The 26,462-nt window shown below is 42.1% G+C and overlaps 2 protein-coding genes across 8 annotated transcripts; one reads left to right on the top strand and one right to left on the bottom strand.

The window, feature by feature from the left end:
• Window positions 1-662: 662 nt before the first annotated feature.
• Window positions 663-21,318, bottom strand: HNRNPK (heterogeneous nuclear ribonucleoprotein K). 7 transcript variants are annotated; one of them, XM_084278182.1, is made up of 16 exons: window positions 21,229-21,310; window positions 18,439-18,514; window positions 18,254-18,333; window positions 17,284-17,381; window positions 15,889-15,945; window positions 14,390-14,433; window positions 13,423-13,495; window positions 12,796-12,909; window positions 11,663-11,791; window positions 10,863-11,170; window positions 10,482-10,536; window positions 6,711-6,761; window positions 3,492-3,513; window positions 3,332-3,414; window positions 2,701-2,870; window positions 663-1,850 (listed from the first exon to the last, which is right to left on the bottom strand). In XM_084278182.1, the coding sequence occupies exons 3-16, from the start codon at window positions 18,300-18,302 to the stop codon at window positions 1,820-1,822; spliced, it is 1,284 nt and encodes a 427-aa protein (XP_084134308.1). In that variant the 5' UTR covers window positions 18,303-18,333; window positions 18,439-18,514; window positions 21,229-21,310; the 3' UTR covers window positions 663-1,819. The 7 variants fall into 7 exon arrangements, with proteins under 7 accessions (XP_084134308.1, XP_084134307.1, XP_084134306.1 ...); XM_084278181.1 differs by having other exon boundaries at window positions 663-1,911; XM_084278180.1 differs by having other exon boundaries at window positions 6,711-6,776.
• A 2,301-nt stretch (window positions 21,319-23,619) lies between these two features.
• On the top strand, window positions 23,620-25,479 carry RMI1 (RecQ mediated genome instability 1; the record flags this gene model as incomplete). The annotated part of the gene is made up of 1 exon (XM_084278867.1): window positions 23,620-25,479. The coding sequence occupies one exon, from the start codon at window positions 23,620-23,622 to the stop codon at window positions 25,477-25,479; it is 1,860 nt and encodes a 619-aa protein (XP_084134993.1).
• Between the last annotated feature and the right edge of the window lie 983 nt (window positions 25,480-26,462).

The following is a 26,462-nucleotide window of genomic DNA, read 5'->3' on the forward strand; positions in this document are numbered from 1 at the left end:
GGGCAGCAGGGGAGGCGGGGGAGAGCGGCCGCGCAGGAGCTCCTTGGGGGCAGCAGGAAGCCCCGCGGCGTACCCAAGAAACCGGAGGGTTGTGCTAAGAGAACACCTAAAGATTCCTCGGAGCGGGAGTAGCCACGCTCTCCCCACCAGCGGCATCACTGATGCGGACAGCAGCGCGTCCGCACGCTGGGACTCGCGCTTTCCTTCTGACTGGAAACGGCCACCGCGGCCCGGTCCGGCCCCGCCCGGCCCCCTCATCTGGGCGGGAGGCGCGGGGCCTCACCCGGCGCCCGCGGCCCATTGGTAATCAGCACAAAACCTGCCTATCACAAGGAGGTTGGAAGAGACCTGTAAGATCATCGAGTCCCACCGCTCCTCTCCGCCGCGTCTCCCAACTTAGGCTGAGCCTCTCCCCAGGGAGCACCTGTGCAAAGGCACATATAAGTTCAGCGAATGAGCCAACTGCCACCCTCTCACCCACCCTGGCGGGGCTGGCATTTTTGAGTAGCTTTGCCAAGGAGGTCAGCCTTATATAGAACCTCTTGGCTCCTTGCCTTGCCATGAGGGCAGGATTTACCCCACACCGTTGAACTCTTCTACGTAATAAGGAGAAAATAGCAACAGTGAAAGAACGCACACACAGCCCCTACGCCCAACACAAATGGATTGGCAAATGTTTTTTATTCAGGAAGTGAAATCAAATCTCGTAGACTATAAATACAAATGCGAAGGTATTACAGGAGATATCCAGAGGCTTTATATTTTTTTTTTTAATTTCTCACAAATAATTCCTATGGAATTCAACATACAACAAGGAAACCAAACAAATTTAAGTTTTGCATACAATGAAAAACAAGTTACAGAGTTAGATACACTCGATTTGCCAATTCGGAAGAATTTCTACCTCATACAAACAAAAGCTCAGAAACAACTATAATTAATTAATGGTACAGCAATGTCATTTCTAACAGTGTTATCTGCATTAAGCAAGCTGTCTATAACCAGGTGTACTTTACCACTGTTTACTCAGTGACACCACAAAGGTTTTAAATATTTTATTTATATACTGTCACCAATATATATATGTACTGCAAAGAGGGCCAAACACTTGCAAAAATGTCAAGTTTTACACAACATTTGCATGAGCATTTCTGTGTTTTTTTTCCCCAAGAGCAAAGCAGAGTCACACTGTTTTCACACAGTTTCTTTAATGTGTCAAAAAATATCCCGCATAAACTCCATTTATATCAAAGAAGCAGAAGAGCAAGCTTAAAAGCAAATCCCACTTAGGGATTTTCTTGGGGGGAGGGGAGGTGGGAACCAGGAAGGGTATATCCATTTTAGGATATACCTGTATCTGAAGAAAAATGACCACCAAGAATAGATTCACTAGATTTATTTAGAAACCATGAAATGCTTTGTTTTATAAAAGAGCGTTACATTCTGCACACTGCTCTCCAAGGATGCCAGGGACATACTGACTACCAGTAATTCCCCCTCCTTCAAAAAAAACCTGAAGTGTACATAAAAGCAGGGTGTTCACGATTACAGAAAAACATGATGGTTTACCACCAACAATGAATAAAAATGTAATTCACTCTGCTGCTGCTTCAAAATTTCAATGTTAGTCTTGTGCGCCCCTTCCCTCCCCCAATGTATTTGTAAGGAACTAAAACATTACATCTGGTGGACAGCAAAGATTCCACTACACCTCAAATGCAGAACACCTATGAAGCAGAGGAATGTTGGCTTTTTAAACAGAAGCAGATTAAAAAAAAAAAAAAAAAAGGTGCAGGACTCCTTCAGTTCTTCACTAGTCTTAGAAAAACTTTCCAGAATACTGCTTCACACTATAAAAAAGAAAAAATAATCTTGCATTAGAATCCTTCAACATCTGCATACTGCTTCACACTATAAAAGAAAAAGAAAAAAGCATGTATTAGAATGATGGACCATACATCTTACATCAACATTCAATGACATTTTAAAGAACAGATTAAATTACAAATTCCTAATACACTTTGAAATGAGTAATTTTAAAATACTAAAGCTAATAATTATAGGTGTATTAATGTATTTTAGGCACATTTAAATATTAGTAATCGAAAGCCAAACATTCAAGTTAAAACATTATAGTCTGCTATGACAGGCAACATGTTAAAAGCAAAACTAAGCAAATTAAGTCTGAGGTATTTGGCAGAAAAGGACAAAATAATGTCAGCAAGGTGTGAAATGCTGCATAACAGCACCAAATCGATTTCAACTTGTCCTGTAGAGGCATGATCTGTGCCATATGGCAGACTGTGATTTGTTGTCAATTTAGTTATCTAAAAACAACAAAATCACTAGTCTTCCACACAGAACTAGACCAACATCCACTGAAATCTTCTATATTTTCTACAGGCTCTATGTAATTTATTACAAGTAGTTTTTTTGCAGCAGTTTTCACCAGAGAAATGAGAGGGCTGCTTGGTTAAGGCGTCTTCCAGCAAGATTAGTTTTGAGGGTGTCTTCATTTTAATTACAATGGAGAAGAGAATCAAGGCAGAACTGCCACTGGAGAAGTTAGGTTCAAATAGTTACTTAAAACCAAGGCAGGTTTTTTTTTTTTTTCTGAAAACTGCAGCAGAGCAAGCAGCTTGAGAATGTACAAGTCAGTTTAAAAATCGACAGTAGAGACAACAATAAACTTTAACTTGCCTGTTCTGCAGTAAATACTGTGCATTTTGTATCTGGTCCTGTGTTCCCGTGATAGTTATTATCCGATCTTCTGAGCCTTCTAATGGTTCATCAATTTTGATTGAAGCTCCTGACTCATGACGTATTTGTTTGATTCTCTGGCCTCCCTTTCCAATAATAGATCCTGCCAACTAAGGGAGAAAACAATCAATCATTTCCTGACACAAGTTTCCCCTCTAAAAACAGCTGTGAAAATCGCAGCAGTGTTTGAGTGGCTTCCTAAGTTCAACTTTCAGAGTTACAATGGAAACTTACTTCTCTACAGCTTCAAAACACTATTATCAACACAGGTGGGATGAAACTGGGAAAACCAGTTGCCTATTTGCAAAAACCCCAAAAACCCACAGAAGAAGCAAGGAAGCCCCTACCAACCCCATCTCTAAAACTATTAACAATTGTCTGGTGTGTCTAAAGTGAAGGCACACAAGATTAAAACAAGTGTTTCTGAATCACCAAAATGTGAAAGCATTACAAGTACCAAGCAAGTACCCTGAATACTTCCAATTTACTTACGCAGTCTGAGAAAAGACAGGGGGGTTTGTTTGGCTTGTTTTTGAGAAAACTCACTTAAAAGCAAGGGAGCTTTACTTACATCTTTGGGAATCGTTACTTGTGTTGTGATGATGGGTCCACCAAGATCTCCATATGAACCACGACCCCCTGCGTAAGAATAGTCTGATTTAAACGTATGCATCAAGTCCTTTGATAATTATATAATGAAGTACATGTAAAGGTTCTGTATAAATACTTACCATATCCAGAGCCACCCTCAAACTGTAAGAAAAGGAAAAAAAAGTGAAAAGCCATGTTTCATCAAAACATTTTTCTCTACAGTATACTGTTAACTTCGACCCTATTTTATACAAAAACCTCAGTGCCCAACCTTACTGAAAATGTTAAGTAAGTGTTGTGCCATAAAAGGCACACTGAGGCAAAGAGGGCAGACCAGAAACAAAAGGGGTAGGTGGGGGAATCTCATTAACCTCTTATCCTACCCAGTCAAAACCTCTGGGAGTACAAGGGACCCAGCTATACCAGTTAATCAAGCAGCCTCACCATCTCAGCTGCACTAGTGTCCTGGTTTTGCCTAGCTGAGAGCTGAGCACCACACAGCCCAGCCGTTTGTTCTTTAAAAGGGAGTGCGGGACGGGGAAGTTAAGGAGGGGGTGGGGGGAAGAGGGAAGGGAAAAGGAACTAAACCAAACCAAAGAACCAAAACCTCATGGGTTGGGATAAGGATAGTTTACTGGAGTAGCAGAAAGGTAGATATAACAATGATAACTGGACTTTATATAGCAAGATATATGAAACTGGCAATACACAATGCAGTTTCTCACCAAACAGCACAGCTGCCTTGTCTTCCTCCCACCAGGCCCGCTTTATGCTGATCATGACTTAACTGGCATGGAATACCCCCTTTGGCCAGTTTGGATCACCTGTCCTGGCTGTGTCCCCTCCCTTGTCCCCTCCCTTCCTGTTAGTAGGGAAATAGGAACACCTGAGAAGTCCTTGATTGCTGGGCAACAACTGGAAACATCAGGGTGCTGTCAGCACTGCCCTCACCCTGACTCCCAAACACAGCATTCCATCTGCTTCTAGAAGAGAAATTAACTCCATCCCAGCCGAGACCAGGACAACCAGGCAGCAGTCTATGCCTGACTCTAGGACTAAACTAATATGCAAATCAAGAGGTCAGTGAACCAGAGAACTAAGAGGTCAGCCTTATTAATGCTACCATACCAGTACAGCTCAGGAGAGCCTTGAGTCCTCAATTCTGTGACAACAAGTTGATTCAGTGACTGTCAATCCTACTACTTCAAGAAATAAAACCCGCAGCTCTTAAGAATAGATCTGCAACTTTTTTCTTGATTCAGACTACAATAGAGTCCTTTGTACCTCAGAACAGACCACCATAACATTAAGTTATCTCTGTTCTACATGTACCAAAACCAGATCTCTGCCATGCGCAATTCTGGCCTCTTTATTTTTAGGATTTGTAGACCATTATTTGACACCACGTGCTTCATTTCATCTAATGCCTTTTAAGTGCACAAATCCCCATTTTTCTACTTTTTTATAGAAGGCAGTTCAACTTCCAGGAGACAGCTGGGGCAGCCTCAGTGCTAAGAGGCCAGGGTGTCAGACAAGACCAGTCAGTAAACGGAGCCCTTGCTACCTAAAACACCAGGACCATCAGCAAAGCTGGTGGTTAACTCTGTGAAAACACGTAAGAGTGTTAAAAACACCCACAACAGTACCTGTGTGCACCAGTTGAGAGAGATAATGGAAGGGGAAAACAACCCTGCAGATGCCACAGTGAAGAGGCGAGGGAAGAGGTGTGACAAATGCTGGAATGGATATTCCCCTGTTGCCCATGGGGAGCACAGACACACCACAGCCAATGCAGGATCCTGTGCTGGGAAACGGCAGACGTGCCTTGAAGAAGTTGCAGCCTCTGGAGAGCTCACATAGGTGCAAGCACCTGGCAGGACATGTGTGGGGGGGGACCCACACTGGAACAGTTTGTTCCTGAGGGACACTACCCCATGAAGAGGATGCAGGCTGGAGCAGTTCTTGAAGAACTACAACCACCTGGTGAACGACTGAATCCTGTGGGAGAGACCCCACACTAGAGCAGGGGAACAGTGTGAGACGGAAGGTGTAAGGTGTGATGAACTGACTACAGCCCACAATTCACCCTGCACCATGCATGGCAGACAAAGTGTAAGAGTTAGGAACGAAGAAGTGAAGTTGAGCCTGGGAAAAAATGAAGAGGTGGTTTCTGTTTTCCTCTTTTTACACTCTGTTTTTGTAAGTGTCAGTAAATTAACATTTGTTTGTTTTACCCATGATTGTAGTTACTAAGTGCTCCTTCCCTCTTATCTTGAGCCACAAGCTTTTTGACCTTACCTTCTCCCTTCATCCTGCTGAGGGGTAGTGAGGGAGCAGCTGGGTGGGCATATGGCAGCCAGCCAACTTCAACCAACCATGACCACAGAAGTTGTGACACAATGTTTTCCTGAAATACTATATATACCTACTAACTTTTTACAGTATCAAAATGGAAGCTGCTCAGACCAAAGAGTTAAGCATGTCTTCTAAGAAACCTATGTTGTTTTATCACATTACTTAACAATACAGATTGTAATATAAAATAATACAACTTCTAGAGGAGTCCAGAATACAAGTGAACAAAGGACTCTGCTTTTAATTCAGAGGCTAATCAGCCAGTATACTGCATACACAAAGGCCCATTCCAGTTAATATCTGCCACAAGATCCCTTTTTGGACTCATCTCTACTACGGCACCATCCTTTTGCTGTTCATGTCTGCCTCCTCTAACTACAGGACAGCAAACGCACTTGACAGCAGATGAGTTAAGCAATTACATATGCTGTGTTTATGTAAGCTAAGAAGCTTAATTTAATATTTGGCAGCATTTTGCCATCTTCTAGACAGCACAAACACCTGATGAAGGCAGTAACTTCCCAAAAGCTATTCAATCAAATGATGTATTTTCAAATACATTGGTAAGTAAAACAATACAGCTTACTCGGCAACATAAGAAGCTGCCTTTAGTATCTGCTGTTTGAAATACGAGGACAACATTATGAAATCTATACAAAATATATATCCCAAAAGTACACACCTACAGCGCACCAGTTATGGAGGAAGTTACTATTTACAAGAAGAAGGGACATATAAAAGGCAAAAAGAGGTAGAGAAAAGCTCCCCTCTTTTGGTTGTGCTTCTGCATACTTCTACGTTTCTATCAGCAGTACCTGTCTGCACAGGACATGCTGTTCAGGCAAACTGCCAATAAATTCTTAGTCAGAAAGATAGCTTTAAGATTTTCAATAGGTTCGAATTGCTACTGACTACACTCAAGATCAAGACATTCCCATCATCACTTAACATGTTCAATACAGCAGCTGGGAGGATGGGGGAAAAAAAAGGTTGAGCACACTCACCAACTCTGGTGGCTGCATGTCATCACAGGCGTCCACGTGACACTGCATCATCTCCCAGGCATCATACAGTAGGAAAAAAAAAAAAAAAGAGATTAATTTAAGTTCACAACATGCAGGCTTGCAAGTATAATGCAAGCAAACACAATACTTGCTGTTACAGAGAAACATCCACACTACAAAGACTCAGAAGCATGTACTGTAGACCACTTCCAAGACTCACTCCCTTTTAATTTCACTTTGAGGAACTGTAAGTGATTACACTTTCCCCCACCCCCCCCACCCCAAGGTCTAAACAGATTTTCCTCTTACAAAGAAGGTCAGACAGTTGATGGCAGAGAAAGCATGCACATACAGGTTTGTGTTTTTTTCCTTTTACTATACCTTTGAGTGCTACTGTATATCTAAGTTTTATTTCTGCCATGTGCTAGAAAATTAAGGTTTAAAAAGATTGAAACTGTCAGTGATTATCTCTGTGCCAACAGCAGGTCAGGCAGGAAGGAAATGCTGCTCATGTTATACCACTTCATGTCCATTTATCTCATATAGCCTCATACAACTTATGGTTTTAAAACGTGATATACAGCATTCACTACTGTCAGAATTCTAGTTTCAGCAACTGGTGTAAATTTGTGCACTCAAGTCACCAGCTTCTCAAACAGGGCATCTTAGCATGCATAACAATGTTCTGCTCTACAGACTCACTTTCACTAGTGACTACTGGTACTAGAATAGAAGCCAGATGACACACTGGTTGGACAAGGCAAAGACCTTAATTTACATCTAATGAAAAAAAATGCATCCAGTCTTAACTGATGTAAAAAATCCTCTATTGTAATTTCCTGGGTTTTAACAGAGTGAAATTTTGTAACTTGCCCCACTGCATCTGCACACAGATAGAGTTATCTTAAATTCTTCCTTTACTGATTATTTACATGCTTGTAGATCTCTTAAGCATGGGGAATGTTTGGTAATTTTAAGAGTACGTGCTTTTATTCAAGTGTTTCTATGTAAAGACGTATGTGTATGTACCCATGTATACATTTTAAAAAATGACCCAAGAAGGATGAAGCATTTGCAAAAAAGCAAATTAGCAATCTGAAGCCACTCACAAACAAGAGACGCTCCACTTTAGGGGAGACTTTCTGATTTAAATCAGTATTAACTCACGACTTCAAAGTTTTCAGTGCTTTTAAAGTTTTTGTACCTGCTCAGCTAATTACACAAGAGGTGAGGGGATATATAAATTGGCTTTATATGCCTGTGCACTTTATTTTGTACCCCTCCCAACAATATTGACATGCATCTGACATATGTGAAAGGCCCCTGAGGACAAAGGTGTTAAAAAACTGAAGTATTGTATATGGCATTCGTGTTTTTTCAACTGTCAGAATAGACCTTATGGTCCACAGGCACGACATGGAGTAGCTACAAACTGAAATATACAGCTCTGTTAACAGAGAAACAATGCAAGCCTGTCCTTAAGTAAAAGCTGAACAAACTGAACTCTTATTAACAGTGCATAAATTAGCTACAACTGTTAAGCCAGGCTAACAGACAAGTAGCTTACGTGCATTACTTTGCATTGGGAATTCATGTATCTTAAAATCAAAGTGTTTTTTCATCATCTCCACATTTACAAGGCTGTCAATACTGTCATGTATCTGGAATTCACATTCCAAAAAGTTCACAGTTCAGCATCCAGTTTTAAAGGTCTTAAACCTATTCATTTCTGCTGCCTTTAGTGGAAAAGAGAACTGGCAACAGAAAAAAAAAGTATTTCTGTACATTCAAGATTTTGATTATTTTAGAGGTACTCATCTGAAAAACACATAGATCCTTGGCTTTTATTGCATCTATGTAAAATAGGATCTATGTACAGGAGCACTTCTGCTCTCTGAGTGCAGCCTTTCCCTTCTACTACTTCGTTCACAAACCGCAACATCGGTTTACTCCTAAGTGTTTTCATCCCTGAAGATCCCTGAGAGTCACTGAGCATGCTCTATCTGTGAGTTTATATAAATGACTTCTCAGAAATAATTTGCATAACCCTGCCTTTTCTTAGAAATTGTAATGAATATGTGTAGTTACTATGTATAAATATGAGAAATCTGGCTTTAACGGGCGTACACATTCAGAGGAGCCGATCCCCTGTGTGCCCAGTGCTGCAATAAAAGATACCCGCTTAATGGTCACCAAGGCTATGGAGTTTTGATTCCAGCTTTCCACTGCCGGAAATCTGCTTACACAGTTTAGGATACTAGGCTCATGGTTAAGTAAAACTAGAAATATAACACAGTATTAGTTGGGAACAGTGCTCACTTTAAGGAGGCTGTGATGCCTGGTCATAAAGGTGAAAAAGGCATGAGCAGCTTCATTATGAAGTGATACTTTAATTGCTTTTTGGAATGAACAAACAAAACCCCACAAACTTACTTGTGGAAACTCATGTCCAGAAAGCAAAGGTCAACCTAACAAAATTCAGGCTAAACAGAAGTTAAAATGGATTTTCTATTCTAGCTGGAATGAAATAAAAGTAGCCCAACAGTCAAGATAAAACTGTACTCAACCAGATAACCAAAGAAGGGCAAGCTGCTCAGTTTATATGCTTTAGCACTGGCTTTATTAGCTGCAAAAACTGAGATTTCAGAACATGTAAATAGGAAGGTGTACTGGAGGCGTACACTGGAGGTATACTTCTCAATTCTTGCAGTTTCTTAGCATCTGGAGTAGACTAGCTATCACTTTTTTTTTTTTGTTAAACTGTGTGTCTAGATGTTTCCTTTTAGTATTTCTAGTAAGCATGTAACATTCTTGCAATATGTACTTCCAGCAACTCTTACTCCCAAGAAGAAGCAACTGTTGTAAAGCCCATTTCATAGCTCTTCTCCACTAGTGTCTCTTCAACTAATTTTAAAGAAACAACAACCTAAAAAACACTCCTCACCTGTCATCTTAAGGAATGTGCCAAACAAAGCCAGAAGAGGAAAAAAAGGCTGTTACTGTACAGGTTTACCTCCTCAGCACATAATTTCTCTTCCCAGCAAAGAGGAATTTAGTACAACAGTAGGTGACTGCTGTGAACTTGTCTTTCAGTATATGGTATCTAAGCCTCTTTCTAAGCTTGCATATATAAGCAAGATTATTTTTTCCTCGGCAAGCATCAGCACTCTCATGTTTTAATGTACCTAATTGAATTTCAACTAAAACTTTGCAGTGGCCCTAGCTCAAATACATCCAGAATTACAGTGGATATTTTGCAGACAGAGAAATCAGCAAGTAGACAAGAATTCATTCAAAAGGGCAATCCATTTCCAGATCAATTACAGCTCTCCACAGATATTATTCTAGAATCTGTATTTTTCTGTGTGCACTCGTTAACATTAAGAAAGCTTGAACGATTCAAGTAATTTGAGAATACTGCTCTGACATGTTTTCCTTATCTGAAAAGCCGACCAATTCCTATTTCTATCACACTGATTAAAAAAAAAATCTAAAAGATGGTCAGTGCAAGAAAATCTGCTGGGTACAGCAGAGTCAAACCTGTATTATTTTGGATGGCGGGGGGTGAAGAAATAAAGGATCATGTACTTGATAGCATTTACATCCCCAACACTTCCAACAGCAGGGACCATTTCTATGGACATTTTGGGTGTTATCATCAAAACCACGAATGCCCCACATTTAAGTGCCTGTGTTCAGCAACAATATCTTCACACATTGTGCTAACTGTTCTTACAAAACAGAATTATAAATCAAGTGTTATATACATACCATGCCATCATAACGGTCTCCAGGCCTTCCCCTTCGGTCATAGGACATAAGGTCTCTAAAACAGAAAAAGTAGTACCACATGAGTTATGTTATAAACTAGTTTATCTATTCTAATTTAAAGTTCCATGTTCATGTTTCACACACAACTTCATTTGGAACTGCTCTAGCCAGGTACTGTGTTACGCAGAAGTCTCAGCACTACTGACTACAGTCCTGGTAGATTACTACAGTGAATTCTATTAGACTCTCATCTAATACATACTCAATCCTGCATAATCACTACCAACAAGGAAGGATGGGAAAAACACCAAGATGATGAACATGATTCAGCAGACTGTACACAACCTGAGTTTTGTATAATGCATTAATGCAACAACTCACCCTCCGCGAGGAGGTGGAGGAGGAGGAAGAGGAAGATTACGGGCTCTGCTGCCACCCCTACCACCACGACCTGGTGGAGGAGGTGGAGGTCCTCTGCGAGGGCTCATATCATCATAATCTCTTCTTGACGGAGGCATAGGCCGCCCACCACGACCAGGGGGCATTCGATCAAAACCTCCTCTTCCACGCATTGGAAAGCCTACTGGACGTCCCCTTCTATCATCGAACATCATCGTGAAGCCACCATAGTCGTATGTTTCGTCATAGAAATTGGGATCGTAAGGCTGGGCCCGTCCTTTAATTGGAGACTAAAAGAAACAAAAACAATCCCCCCCGACACAGTTAGGTCTATTACAATTGGCACATTTAATTAAATCAAAATATTAAAATGTAGAAATATGAATTTATGTGTTTGGAACGCGTTTTTCATTTCACCATACTGCTAAGATGGGAGAAAATGGTGATGTTTCCTGTGAATTTGACTATGACAGAGAAACTGCTGTTACTTAGCAGGGCAAATATATTTTGCCTCCCCGTCACTTTTAATTTTTGCATCCTAACAATGTGCAAAGCAAGACTAATTGACCATTAGTACCAAAATTGTTTCCTTCCCCCATAAGCTGCACCCCAATTCTAGAAAATACAGTTTCAAAAGGTGGTAACAGTCAATCACTCTGCCGTTGGGAAAGCGGGAGATAGTCAATTCAAAATAAAAACTGAAAGATACTGGTTTTCATCCAACTGACCCCTAACATTCATGAATACCAATTAAAGAATAAAATACATGTCATAAAAATTACCTCTGAGATAAGATCCAAGATGATCTTGATGCATTCAACGACTCTATCAGGTTTTCCACCAATAAGAACCACTCTGTCAGTTGAATGAGGACAACACTCTTGGAAGAGCTTAATGGTGGTCTGAGTGTTCTGTTGAAAAAAGAAAAAAAAAAACCCAAGATTGTATAGTCCAAGTATTTTAAACAACTTTATAAACCCATTAAAACATTTTTTGAGAAACAATCCAGAAGACAATTGAATTCCCAGCAACGGGAAGTGCATGTTTGCTTCCAAATTCTCAGAAGAAATTTAATTTTATGGTGGGATTTTGGGGTGGGGTTTTTTGTTTTTAAGATGTGTGCTGACATACAGAATGATAAAGTTCCATTTTTTCTTTTTTCAATTATGGTTTGTCTAGGTATTTAGTTAGATACTAGAAAAAGGACCACATATCCATTGCGACCTTACAGACTGTGTTAACCTTCACATGTCAAGAAAACAAGCTTTAGATGCAACGCAGCAATGTTGCTAGGATTATGTCTAGTCATCTTGCCTTTATCAACCTGAGCAAACAGGTATCAGTTTATACCTGAACTGACCTGAAATTGCTTGACACAGTGCCCAGAAAGGACAGAAAACAAAGGTGTTTTAAAGTCATAGAGACGCATTAGCTTTTTAAAATCTTACTCCTTTGCTGAAAGAAAACAAAGGTCTTCAACAAAGTAGAATTAAGAAAAAAAAATAAATCCCTTTTTGCAGTAATATTCAGACATCTATTGAATTGCCATCTTAGGTTTGTGGAGATGCATTCACCCTAAACCACTCAGCATGTCTAGCCCCATGAATAAATCTACTCTATGCAGCAGTTCATTCTTGGAGGAGTGATGAATGCAATTTTAAATGTTAATCAATCCTTTTCCCCAAAAAAATTAGTCTACCACAAATATTGCTTGGAAGTCCTATGCTCTCTCACCAACGACTTTAAAGGTTTTGCAAGAAAATTGCAACTCAGATTCATCTCAAAAAATCAAAATCTTGTATGCAGTGTGTTATGAAGCAACTACTGTACAGAAGATAGACAACCCCTGTGAACAGAAAACACCAAGTTGTATACCAAACAAAACACAAATCTCAAAAGAAAAGGAAACAAGTACCTCTCTGAGTTCTTTGATTTTAGCACCCTTGACGCCGATAATTCCTCCAGCCAAACTCTGGTGGATGAGAAGTCTTAATTCGCAGTCGAAGTCACTGCCTTTGTAGTGTTGATACTGTAAGAAAGGTGCATACAAGCAAAGCAGTAAGAACCTTAGTCACAATTTGGGGCTAAGGTTTCTTCTCTGAACACAAATGATTTAATTTACTGCTGAACTGTAATCCTGCATTTCTTTTGATAGGATCATAACTATTTAAGCACATCACCTGAATATAAACTGATGTCAAGGAAGTTTTCCTTATTTGTTACATTGCACAACTTTATATACAAAGATTTTAAGACATCAAACAGTACAAAGCCAATGCAGAATACAAGGTACAACAGAACTACTTCAAATTGAGGGCTACAGTCAGGAGGCAAGTATTCTTAATAGGGGAAGCTGTTCAAAACAGTAATTTAAAAATTAGTGACTGAATGTCCTCCAGTCTGTGAGCCATAACCCCTCTTTAAAAGGATTTGTTTTCCTAATTTACTGTGTTTAAAATATGGTAAAGCACCTGGTATCATCTTGTTTCAAAAGCTGCTCTTCTTTTTACCTCTAAAAATAAACAACCATTAAGAGACATACCTCTTCCAAAGTAGGGATAATCTTCTTCAAGATTTCTCCAATTGTCTCTATGTCCGCACTTATACTCAGGATGCTGTTGCACGTCATGATGCCAGACAATATGGAAAAGGTGGAAAAGAAGAAGTAGGAATAAATTACTTTCAGCATCACACACACAATACCAGAGAGTTTTACTACGCAGGAGGGTTTATAATTAATATTCCCCATTTAAAGTAAACCTGTTTGCTCAATTTACAACACATGCATCTTTGTTTATGCCCAATATATGAGAAATTTAAGATTATGTAGGTCTTGCAGAGAGAGAGAGAAAGAAAGAATGGGCTTTGGAAGGGCTCAGATTAAGTGGGCAAGAGATTGACGCAGAACTGAAAGTAGAAGTGAATATTCATGTTCCCCACCACCACTAATTTATGATACCCTCGCTATTACATTGGTAAAACTGGCACACCTTCTCGTAGGAAAAGTGGGGATATGCAAGTGGTGAACATCATATCTGGAGTAAGGTTATGAGACCAGTTAGAAATCAGATTACTAATGGGCTCTCCAAGAAAACAAATACAAATGCAAGACAAAAAAAAGACAAAACAAATGTGAAGTGAAGGGAAGTGAACCAGAGTTAGCATTTCATCAGAAATAATTATGAACAGGTAATGTTGAGGGGAGCAAGGTGGGCCACAAAGACAGAGCGAGAGACTGTTTTGAAACAATTTGATTTACAATGCAGCGAATATGCAACACTTGAAGCTGTGCTCCTTCCATTGAAATAAAATTAGTGGATCGTTTGGGTGGGCAACTCACGTAAAAGTTCAGTGACAAAAAGACTTAATGGGGAAAATAAGACAGAAAACTTGAAAAAAAACAATACACCGTCTATAAGGGGATACTATTTAATTATATCAAAGGCAGGTAATAAAATACATTTCTCTCTTTCTAATCAGGCAGTGAGGCATAAACTGTTGGGACATACCGCTCGGGGCCACTGCTGTCTGGGACTGAAACACTGGCATTGTACTGCATTGGTCATTGGCGTTCGTGGATGTTGGCATTGGGCATGGGCATTCAATCGGAAGTTGTCAAGTATGGTACCCGTTTGGCAACGAGCACATTTTTGGGCATAGCCAACCAGGGTTTTCACATGGGCGTTCGGGGGCGGATGGGCCAACGTCATGGTGGGCAACGCAGGGGCAAGTCGATCCAGTACATGGGCAACGGAGATATATGGCCAAAAAAACAAGGAGAGGGAAAAGGGGGAAAAGCAATAAATTTTAATTTAATACAAACTATACTCATTACTCTCAATTAATGAAACAAGCTTAAGTTGTTCTGAAGACTAATACAATAACGGATTGCTACACCAACTGTGGCTTAACAGTATGGACCTTAAAAATGAGTCATTTGATCTGACTAACTATGTTCTACTTTTAACATATGATGATTCAGTAGCAGGCTGGCTCGTGAGGGTAGACACAAAACCTGTCGAGACTGATATTACTAGAATGGGCAAATTGGGAAAGTTAGTTTTGTAGACCAGTCTAAGTTATCTGGAGTTAGGTGACGTATTGACTTACTTAAAAAAAAGGAAAAAAACCCTAAAAAAAAAAAGCGCTAACTGCCAAAGCTAGTGACCATATATATGATTCCTGACCATCTACACTTAAACCTCAACTCTAGTTGTGGTAGTTTATTATCTTAGTTGGCACTGATTTGTAATGACCTATTTCCAAATCTTGTGTTGAACAGAGTCTTGATCGGAGAAACTGCTGAAATTGTAGCTGATGTTAAGTACAGGAGTGTAAACAAACGGAATTTAAGAAGCGTTGCCAAGTTTTATAAATACACAACATTAATGCCGAGCATGTGTCTAATCACAAGAGTCAACCCACTGTAGAATGTGAATAGCCAAGTAAGTCACGACCATTTAAAAATGGTTCCAAGTAATAGAGTAGATAGAATGTTCCTTTACTGTTCTATACGCATGTTTCAATCAAGCACCTTTAACATTAATGCTTTTGTGCTTCATGTGCAAGCTGCTAACGAACAGATGGGCTTTGTTTTGTTTGCCTTTTTAAAGGAAAAATTCCTCTATCACAGGGTTACGCCAGCCACCCACAATGGTTTCAGTCGTACTATAATTGATTTATGCATATGGGAAATGGTAAAATTAAGGGGTTTAAGTTTTATCAATATTTCTAATTAGGATGTTAACTCACTTGAAGTGTGTAATTTAGTGGAATACTAGTCAAAAGTGAAGAGATTTAATATAAACCTCTCCTCCCATATGAGTTAAGCTGGGGTTTAATTACAATAGAAAGTGAAGAACTAAGTTATCTACTCTAATAATTGTTAAGATGGCTTGTAGCTAGACGAGTTGAATTGCTCCCATTTCTAGAATGCGCTCAACCAAGCTCTCGATGTAGTGCTCTGAAAGAATTGGTGTTAGATTAGTTCGAACTCATATATACTCACGTCTGTACGAAGTGCCTTAATATTTTTTCCACCTTTTCCAATCACTGCTCCAGCGTTCTGGAAAATAGTTTTCGGAAGTTACATTCTGCCAACACAGCACAGACTACATTTAACTCAAAACTAAGAATGGTAAATCTATTTTGTATCACCCTGTTGGCCCAGGGGTAAAAGCAGGCAGGCAGAGCTTTTGAAAGGTTTAAATCAACTTGAAACAAACTAATAAAGTTTGTTCACAGGAAAAAATTACCATCTCTTACCACTCAACTTAAGAGAGTGACAGTCAGTTTTTTAACTAGCATTTCAACTTCAAATGAAGCTTCTAGGCAACTCTGCCTGCATTAAAGCGATCTCACACTACAGCTCTCAAGATATATACTGTAAGAATGTGAAGCAGGTCAATGATTTCCCTATTACGTAAATTTATTTTTTAAGGAATGTTTGCAGCTTCCACTTTTGTACTCCAAATATATCTATCTTTTCAAGATTTTGGTTTATACCTCTGTCACATAACTGACTTTTCAAAGCAGTATGTTCTGAAAAAAGTGAAAGCCAGTGTTCCCAGTTAATAAGTTTCTAACATCAGCAGGAATAAACTGTCAAATAGTCAAAAACAGTAATTACAAAACTGTATTTTTAGCAGGTTAAAGGGTTACGTGGAGACGCATTTTTACTTTTGCTTTACTTTTACTACACAGATTGTACAGCATGGTAACAGCATGCAAAACATTTCATGGTACCCCAAGACACTTGGCTACCGGTCAGAAATGCCACACCAAGTTAAGGTGACATTCCTCTGTGCCATTATACAGACTGAGATACTTCTGAAAGGAGAAATCATCTGGAACAACTGGAAACACAAGAGGAAATTCACATAGTAACTTTACTGTAACTGTTGACACTAGTCAATTAAACCACTGCAATTCCTAAAGCATTGCTCCCACATTTCTTCCTGTTGATTTATCTGAACAGGTTTAGTAGAACTGTCTGGCAGAGTTACTAAAATCCCAAGAAGGTTGTCATCTTCTCGGATTTAGTTCACAATCACTAGCTGATCAATCTCTGAACTGCTTCCTTCCCAAGATTACTATACACTCATTCCCCCCAAAAAAAGCCTTCCACTCAAACGTAAACACACTTTGTAATTTCGATGGTTCTACTTTTTTTCAGCAAAACCATCTTTTAAAATAATTGTATTGATCCTTAGGGACTTAGCCATTAAAGGAACCACTGAATGAATTTCCATCACAATACACTTCTACAATTCACGCACACATGTAAGTTATCAGATATTAAATAAACTATACATTCTTTCTAAACATATACTCTGACATCCATTTCTTCACCGCTATCTTGAGCAGTGCTAAAAGCAAAACCAGTAAAAACGAAAAAGCATACTTTGCTCTGAAGCAGGATGCGTAATTCAACCATCTCGTCCGTGTTCCGGGATCTTTTGAAGGCCTGTTCTTCCTCCATATCTTCTGCAGGGCGTTTGCCTGTAGAGAGGTCCATAGGAGAGAAGCACAAACATTTATTTAACTTTCTAATGCATAATAAAATGAAACACATTACCAAATTTACGCTCTGCATTCTTAACACATTTTTTCCTATTTGCCCAACTTTTCATTACTGATGCTTACTCTGAGCTTCTGTACTATGGAAATAGGTTTTACCTTGTCAGTTTATGTATTAATAACTGAAAATCCATTAAAAAAACCCCAACTATGAACCATATTTTAAATTATGAAGTTGCACACAGGCAGTGAGAATTTCACGACACTGTTTAAGTAGTGCAGCATCACCCACTTAGTATTTATTTATAATTCACAACTGGGAAAACACCTTCAGGCAAAGGGCTCAACTGCAGTTTCTCCAACACTGAAATACTGGTGGAATGACTGTAAAGTAGCACTTCAGATGCTGTTTGGAATAAAGCCGACACCTATCATAACACTAATGCTCTAATTTCCTTAGTATGCCCAAGACGTTCTTCATGAAACTCTTTGGATCTTTCATGCATTTACATTGTTGCATGTAAAAACTGCAGTAAACAAAATTAAATTAATGGATGTGCCTGGTAGTATTCTTACAGATTCTCAGCCTCCACACAAGTACTCAATATTTAACTACGAAATATTTTCAGATTCTTAGTCATAGCTTTCAGCTACTTATCCAATGTCTAAAACATGCCCACAGGATGCTTCAATGGCATACAGTCTAATTAAAATTTAAAATATTTAATGCAGAATGCAAAACTACTGCTGATGCAAGTATCCGATACAGTTAAAACATTACAAAACATTTAGAAGCACTGACATTTAACGAGGTTCTTTCTAAATAAAAAAAAATAGTCCCTTAAAAAATTTACCATTTGTCTCTGTGTTGGTGAAGGTCTCTTCCTGCTGCTCCGTCTCCATTGCCGTCTTTTCTCAGGTGGGCAGACAAAACCTGTTGAAGAATAAAAACACTGGTACATCTATTTTGTGAAAAGGCAAATGGTACCTCATGTTAAAAGTGAAAAAGCAAAACGAAATGCCTGCTTCTAGAACTTACCGCTATTATATATCCTTGCAGAGAGAAACGCAAGTATGGGCGGGATCAAAATCCAGCAGCCTATTGCTTCACAAGCCTATGAAAACAGCGTATGTCAGTTGTGACCTTGCTCACTCACTGCTACAACTCTCACTATAGCCAAAAAACAGACATTTAACCTGACTTTTTGCTGTCAAGTTTTCCTTTATAAATAAAAGGCCAAACACACCACAAGAAGAGGTACGAGACAAGTCTGTAATACACAATTGCAGTCTGAATCATAATTTTGTGGCACATGCTAGTTTCTGGTATCTGCATTCTCTAAAAATGATCTTCAGGTACTTGAAGTGAACATGAATTCAGTTCCTATTTTAAATATGTTGGATGGTACAAGCCCTGGATTTATTTTTTAAAGGACACCACATAACAACCTGTTCCTGATGTTTAGTTCTAAACAACTTAAACAAGAAATAGTCCTATTACAGTCACTGTCCATACTAGGTCTACAAATTCTCTAACAACGTACTAGCAGGTATTTTAGCTTGCCTTCCACTCAAGTATAACAGATAAGAGACAAACTGCAACTGGAAGCTACGCTGAGAAGTCTTGTAAAAATGCTGCTTTCTGTGGTTATAGATTACCTTCTATGCACACACAGCCAAGACCCTCAGCAGCTGCTGAACTTCATTATGATTTTATGAAATAGGTATCTCATTTGTGATCTGCTTTTGTTAGGTTAATCTTGGAATACTAGGTAGTCACACTACTGACTCTAGGCAAAATAATTTTGTAACTCATTGTTTCTAATATGTGTTTCTATGGATAAAGCAGCCCAACAATCACACATTTCCTTCTTATTCTTTATTTCCACTGCCTCAGTAGATGGTACCCACTCATTCTAGTACCCACGAAGTGAAAAAAAAATTAGGTGTACCTAGTTTTCCAAACATAAAAATTAGCAGTGGGCTGTTTTGCCTGTACAGGCTAAGAGCAGGCACTGTCTTCCCAGCACACGCCAGTCTTTCCAGATACTTTAAGTGAGCTAATAGACACACACACACAGCTTCAATGACAGCAAAATCCAAAATCTCAGTGAGACGTTGCCAAAACGCTGTTATGCGGATGGGGGGGTGGCGGGGGGAGCGCGGGGGGGGCGGTACTGGTGTGTGTACATATGGAGGGAAGGAGAACAGGGAGGGGCCGGGAGACTTTTACACCGTTTAATTATCCCTTCCGGACCCCAGATATTTTATTTCAAATGATACCAAGAATTTTGGGACTGCGGTGAACAAACTGCAATATAGTTTTCACAGGGTTTAGTCTCCCCTAGTCGTGTGAATTACCCGCCTAGCCAAACCTTCCCTAACCGCGGGCTTCCAGTTACCGCGATCTGTCTAGGTACGTCGAGTTCGCGGGCTCGAATTGACTAATGCCGCGCTTTCAGAACCCCAAAAGAATAAAGCGGCCACGAAAGGCGGAAGGCAGCACGAGCTACCAAAGACGTAAGACAAGAGCTGGAGAAAAGGCCGACGCGCCTCAGCCCCGCTCCCTCCAGGGCGCAGCGGCTCTCCCGCCCGCCTCCCTCGTCCTCCCCTGCGGCCCTGGAGCCCACCGCGGCGGCGAACCCGGCTGGCTCCCGGACGGTGGCGTTACGTAACTCCCGCAACCCCGGCCTCACCTCCCCGGCGGAGGGACCAGCAGAAATGGCGGCCACTGTAATGGCGCCTGCCCGCTGCTAGGCGGAGCCGTTAGCGGAAAGGCCGCCACCACCACGCGGTCGCCGTGAGATTTACCTCCCTCTGCCCGGGGAGACACAAAGAAGACGTCCAGCAGCGCCAGCCCCAGTACAGGCGGCGGAGCGGGACACCCTCGCCGCCAAGAGATCTCCGCCCCTACCAACACAGCTTTCTACAGCGGTGTCCGCCACGCGGGCCGCTCCCCGATCGGCTTCCCGCGGCCGCCTCCGCATAGACCGCAGCCGAGAGTCCTCCCCTTTGCCCGCCATAATTCCCGACAACTCGCCGCGGGCACGAAGTTACCAAGGGCGGGAGCAGGAAGGCGGCCGTTCCCCCGCCCTCACAGAACACCCGCTAGCGCTGCTGGCCTCCGCCGCACCGCCCCTCCGGGAGCCACGCTGGCTGGGCCACAAGGCCCAGAGCCGCCCGCACTGACAAGGGCCACCCTTCTCGCCCTGCCCTCGGGGTGAAAGACGGCCCTGAAGCCCGCACGTTGCTTTCTGCCGCCTGAGAGGCCACCAGCTAAGCCGGCAACACCCTGATCTTTTCCATCTAGCGCCCACCCCGTTCCCCACAAGAGGTTGTGGGGGCTCCCACTCCCAGGGGCTGAGGCCCCACGACTGGGGAAGCGCGGGCCTCCCGCACCGCTGTGTCACGGAAGAGCGCCGACAGGCCCGGCAGGGCCCGGGTCCCCCCCCCCTCCCTTCCCCCAACGCGCACGCAACGCCCACTCCCCCGCCGGCCCCATCTCGTCGCGGGCTGCGCTGCGTGTACCTGCGCCCGCCGCCGGCCTCACCGCTCACGGGAGAGAAAAAGGAGCAGCCCCCACCACCAACGCGCGCGCCCACGAGCGCCACCAGGCGACTGGTCCCGCAGCTTCCTCCCCACCCCCCCCCCCGCGGTGGGATCCATCGCCGCCCCATTGGGTAAGGCCGCTGCCCGTCAGAACACGGGGAGGCCTCCCGGCTCAGCCCCGCCCTCCGTGAGGGCCAAGGCAAGACGGGGCCCAGCGACCAAAAGGAGGGCAGCCCTACCCGCACCGCGCCGCCGTGCCACGACCGTTTGATCTCTTTACCTGTCTGGTGGGAGCGGCAGCGGAAGCACTGGAAGCGGTGGGGGACGGCAAGGGAGAAGGAGATCGACCTCAGGCGTGCAGTGGAAAAATGGCGCCGAGGAAAGCCCCGCCTTGTGCTCGCAGCCCGGCGCCGGGAAGGGGGAGCTCTCGCGATGGCTTCTCAGTGCGCGCGACGCGCGCCTCCTATTGGCTACTGGGGCGCGCGGGGTTTTTGGGAGGCGGTGCGTGGGAAGCGGGCGCGCCCTCAGCCCGCTGGGGTGGGAAGCGGGGCCGCTAGGCTGGAGCTGCCTCCCCCCCCTCCTCCCCCTCCCCCTCCCCCTGTCCTTTGAGCCGGTAAGTGCGGGTGGTGGGTCAGCTGCGGGGTGGGCCGGGCCGGGCGAAGGGGTTAGGCCTCACTGAGGGGCTGCGGCGTGCCACACAACTCCCACCGCCTCGCCTCGCCTCGGTCCCTCAGGGAGCCCGGCCCGCGGAGGCAGGGCCGCACGAGGGGCAGGCCAGCGCCCTGGCTCGGCTGAGGAACTGCAGCGTACCTTCTGTGGGACGGGGCTCTGAGGGGAACGTGTAGGCACGGTGGGTGTTTGCCGCAGGACCCAGACCAGCCCGGTGTTTCTTGACTGTTCTTACGGGAACCCTTCCGTTGCTCTCTGCAGGGAGGTTGAGCTCCTTGGTCATCCTTTCTGAGGGTTAAGCAGGTTCCGGATGCCGTTAGGCAGCCTGATGTTTCTCTATTACCCGTATCAGTGGTCTGGATGCAGGAGTTGAGTGCACCGTTGGGAAGTTCGCTGATGATGCCAAGGTGGGAGGTTCTGTTGACTGTGTTGTGGGACAGGAGGCCTCGCAGAGGGATCTGGATAGGTTGGAGCATTACATAACGCTTAATAGGATGCAATTTGACAAATCTGAATGCCGGATTCTGCACCTGGGGTGGAGTAATGCCGAAACAAAGTATAAACTGGGAAATGGGCTCTGAAGAGCAGCACTGCAGAAAGAGATCTGTGGATGCAGTGGGCTCAGTGTGAGTCAGCAGTGTGCCCTGGCAACCAGGAGAGGAAACTGCATCTCAATGTACATCAAGCACAGCATGAGCAGATGGTCAAGAGAGACTATTATCTCCCTGTATTTAGTGTTGGTGTGGACTTAAGTACTATGTGCAGTTCTGGGCCCCAAAATGTGAAGGTCCTTGAATGCATCCAGAGGAGGACAACAGAACTGGTGGAAGGGCTGGAAAGCATATCCTGTGAGGAGCAGTTGAGGACTCTGGGTTTGTCTAGTTTTGAGAGAAGGAGGTTGAGAAGCCTCCTGAGGAGGGGACATGGGCAGGGAGGTGCTGAGCTCTGCTTCTTGGGATCCAGTGGCAGTACACTCAGGAGTGGCTCAAAGCTGCGTCAGGGAAGGTTTAGACTGGACATTAAGAAGCACTTTACTGTGAGAGTAGTCAAACACTAGAACAGGCTTCCTAGAGAGGTGGCTTATGCTCCATGCCTGTCAGTGTTTAAGAAGCTTTTGGACAATGCCCTTAATACCTTGCTTTACCTTTTGTTTGGTTCTGAAGTGGTCAGGCAGTTGGACTAGGTGCTCATTGTAAGTCCTTTCTAACTCATGTTATTTTATTCCATTTGTTCATAGCTACTTCCTAAAATGACAAGAAGCTAGAACTCATTAGCTACTGATGTTCCTGAGATGATTGGCAAGATTTTATTGCAGCCAAACCCTGGACAGGGTGACTAGGTAAAAGTGATCTTTCAAGATAAGTTTTCATTTTCAGGTACAAAGCTTTTACCCAGTTGGAGTGTAAAAGCCTCCCCTGTGATACAAGTGCTGGCATATCCCAGCTTGTTTCTGTTGTAGATGGGGACCTCTGACTTCATTTTATAACTGTGCTCATGAAAGGGGAGATTAACTTCTCAGGTCAATTTCTAAAGTAAACTGTGTGTTAACAGCCTCATCCACAGAAATAAACCAAACCAAAGAGGACACTGTATATAATAACCTACCGCCTTTTTTTGTATGTTACTTTTTTTCATCCACAACAAAAGGATTTCGGTACTATGGTCCTAGTTAAATCAACAGAAAAGGAGAAGTCACCAAGCAGGCTTGCTGGTGAAAGGCTCCATACTTTTGTGATACTTCATGATAAGTAAACTGCACATACTTTTCATGCTGATAGAAACTTTAAATATTCAAAATGCCTGCTTATTTTTAGCGTCCGTATAAGTGGTATTAATTCAAATTGCTTCTATGTTGTCACACTTAGAATAGCTGAACTTTTGAATTGAGACCAAATTTCTATATAACCTGAGCAAAAGACATGTCAAAACTTTACCTTTTGTCAGAAGAGTAAGTATGTCTTTTTGAATTTTGTTCTAGGGAATTCACTCCACTTAAAAGAAAATGTCTGCATCTAACATTGCAGCAAGAGTAGAAACTTGGCTTTCATCCACCTGGCATGTTAAAGTTCCTTTGACGTGGCTGGAAGCCTGTATTAGTTGGATCCAGGAAGAAAATAGTGGTAGTAACTTAAGTCAAGCTCAGATTAACAAGGAGGTATTTGAGCAATGGCTTCTTACTGATCTAAGAGATTTGGAATATCCCATTTTGCCCAACTGCATCTTAGATGCTACCAAAGGAGTGTTGTCAGGCTTCTACTCCATACAGATTGATTCACTGGTTGACGTTAGCCAGCCAGCATATTCCCAGTTGCAGAAGATAAGAGGAAAAAGTACTGTAAATGAAGAAGTAACAGCCAGTACTCAGACATTCCAGAAGCCCTGGGAAGCAAAGCCTACTCGAATGCTGATGCTTCAACTGACTGATGGGGTACATCAAATTCAGGGCATGGAGTATCAACCAGTGCCTGTCCTCCACAGTAATCTTCCTCCTGGCACAAAAATGACTGTACAAGGTAATACTGCCTATAGTCTTGGAGTCCTTCTGCTTAAACCAGAAAACGTGAAGCTGTTGGGGGGTGAAGTGGATGCTCTCTTGGAGGAGTACTCGCAGGAGAGGGTCCTGGCGAGATTAATCGGAGAAACCGAACACCTTAATTCAGTTGGACAAGCAGGTCACGACCAAGTGGTTTCAAGGCCCGTGGGTGAAGCAGAACAATCTCTAGGCCCTTCGGATGAAGAGCTTTTGGCCAGTCTTGATGAGAATAATGAACCTGCTTTAAACAATGAAACGTCTTTAGAGAGTGGGTACTGCAGTAGAAGCAACACTTCTCGCACGGCCTCAGGTTCACTGAGGGGAAATAGTTCTCGGTGGGAATCTGGAAGTCCTTTGCCTCTCTCAGATGAACAAGTTTCACCTCCCGTCGCATATGCTGATGGTCTTTTGAATGACTTTCCTTTAGAAGATGACTTTATTCTGGAAGAAGAGATGCAAAGAGAGTTGGACGAAGTACCACCAGTGGTTATGAGCAGAAACATAGATTTAATTACTGAGAGGCTTCCACGTGCACCTAGTAGCTCCTGCAATTCATCTTCAAATGGCATTTGTGGAAAAGATAATGTGAATGGAACAGATAAGCCTGTAGAGACTATCAGCAAGAAAAATACTTTTGGAAGAACGGTATTTGATGGAAATGGAAATAATATGAACGGTTTTTCACAGCCCAAGAGTGTACATCAGACCTGCAGTTCTGCAGATTTTTCTTTGGAAAACCTTCCTGAAGAAAGGCAGAATAATACACGCCTAAATGAGAGCAGATGTCAGTCCCAGCACACTTCTGGCAGCAGGCTCTTAAATGATGATCCTGTATTTTTCTCAGAAACAGATCCAGAAGCAGATTCACAGACCTTTCCTTGCAGAGCGTTACAGGCATGTTCAGATTTAGATTCTCCACCTTTCACGTATATTTCTCTTCTCCTTGCAAAGAACTTAGAAACTGTTACAACTTTGAAAGTGAAGTGTTTTATTGTTACTCTCACTGGAAACCTCACAAGCAGCAATGGGTCTTGGGGTATAAAGGCAAAAATTTCTGATGGTTCAGCTTATCTTGAAGTAGATTTTGCTGATGATATTCTAACAAGTTTGATTGGCTTTTCAGTGCCTGAAATGAATAGGCTGAAAAAGGATCCAACTTCACGTCTGCAGCTTAAGGATGGTTTAGAGAAATGTCAGAAACAACTGATAGACCTTTGTTGTTTGATGACAATAGAGTTTAATCCACTGCAGTCTAAAGCCACTGTACTAATTCTCCAGGATGCTGATGCAAGTCATCTAGAACAGTTGAAGAAACGTTTGAATAAATAAACTGTGCAAACTTGCAGACAACATTTAAGTCTGGTTTCTCCTGAAGGACTGTTCAAAGTTTAAAATTTAAAGTTAAGTGGTATGTCTTTTATCAGGACAAATAGAAAAGTGAGAGGAGGAGATGACTTGTTGGAGCAAAACTTAGAAGTTTCTTTCTTATGGTGGTAGTATCAAAATAAGCTTTCACATATTTCTGTCTTGATTTTAAAATACTCATGTATCATTTTCATTGTGCAAAATCCATTGTGTCCTCGATTGCTGATCTGGAGTAGAAGAATTTGATGTGAAATGGATAACAAGGAACAACAATCCAGTTGATATACATTCTCAAGGATGGTTGCTTACCTGATTTTAGAAGGTAGCTATGGGAGACAGTCAGTCATTTTGCTTGAAGGAAAGCGGTTGAGTAAATTTAAACAAAGAATTACTGTTGCAGTGCAGACACTTCTGACTATGCCAGCCTGAAAACTCAAATGCTCAGTGTGTGAGATCCTGAAGTGTAAAGAAATGAAATATTTTCTTCCAAATGTTTTCTTCTAAAACCCAACCCTGTAGATAAATGGTATTAAAAACTGTATATTTTAAAAATCAAACTAAAAGCCAAATAATTTTGAATATTTTATTAACAGAAAAATTATTATAAAATGTGGGGAGTCTGTTTTTTTGTCATGTAATGTTAATCATTGCTGATAGTTTTGAATCCACAGACAACCTTACTCATTAACTTAGCTTGACAGACCAGTCAAACTGTTGTGCTACAAACCTGTTGTATATGTATTTCATGTTGGTTTTAATTTTGATTGTTTACTTTTTTACTTTCTGCTTTCAGAATGTATAAAAATAAACTTATTGCTATGGTAGAAGCTGTTCAGTCACTTCAGAAGAAAAGTGTACACCTTGCTGAGTGTATAGAGCATCCTAAGTAATTTGTGATATTTCGCTCTTCCTTTTCCTTCCACCCATCTTTTTTTTCCTTATCTTTT

The sequence above is a fragment of the Gallinula chloropus genome (assembly GCF_964237585.1).
Source record: "Gallinula chloropus genome assembly, chromosome: Z".
Lineage (NCBI taxonomy): Eukaryota > Metazoa > Chordata > Aves > Gruiformes > Rallidae > Gallinula > Gallinula chloropus.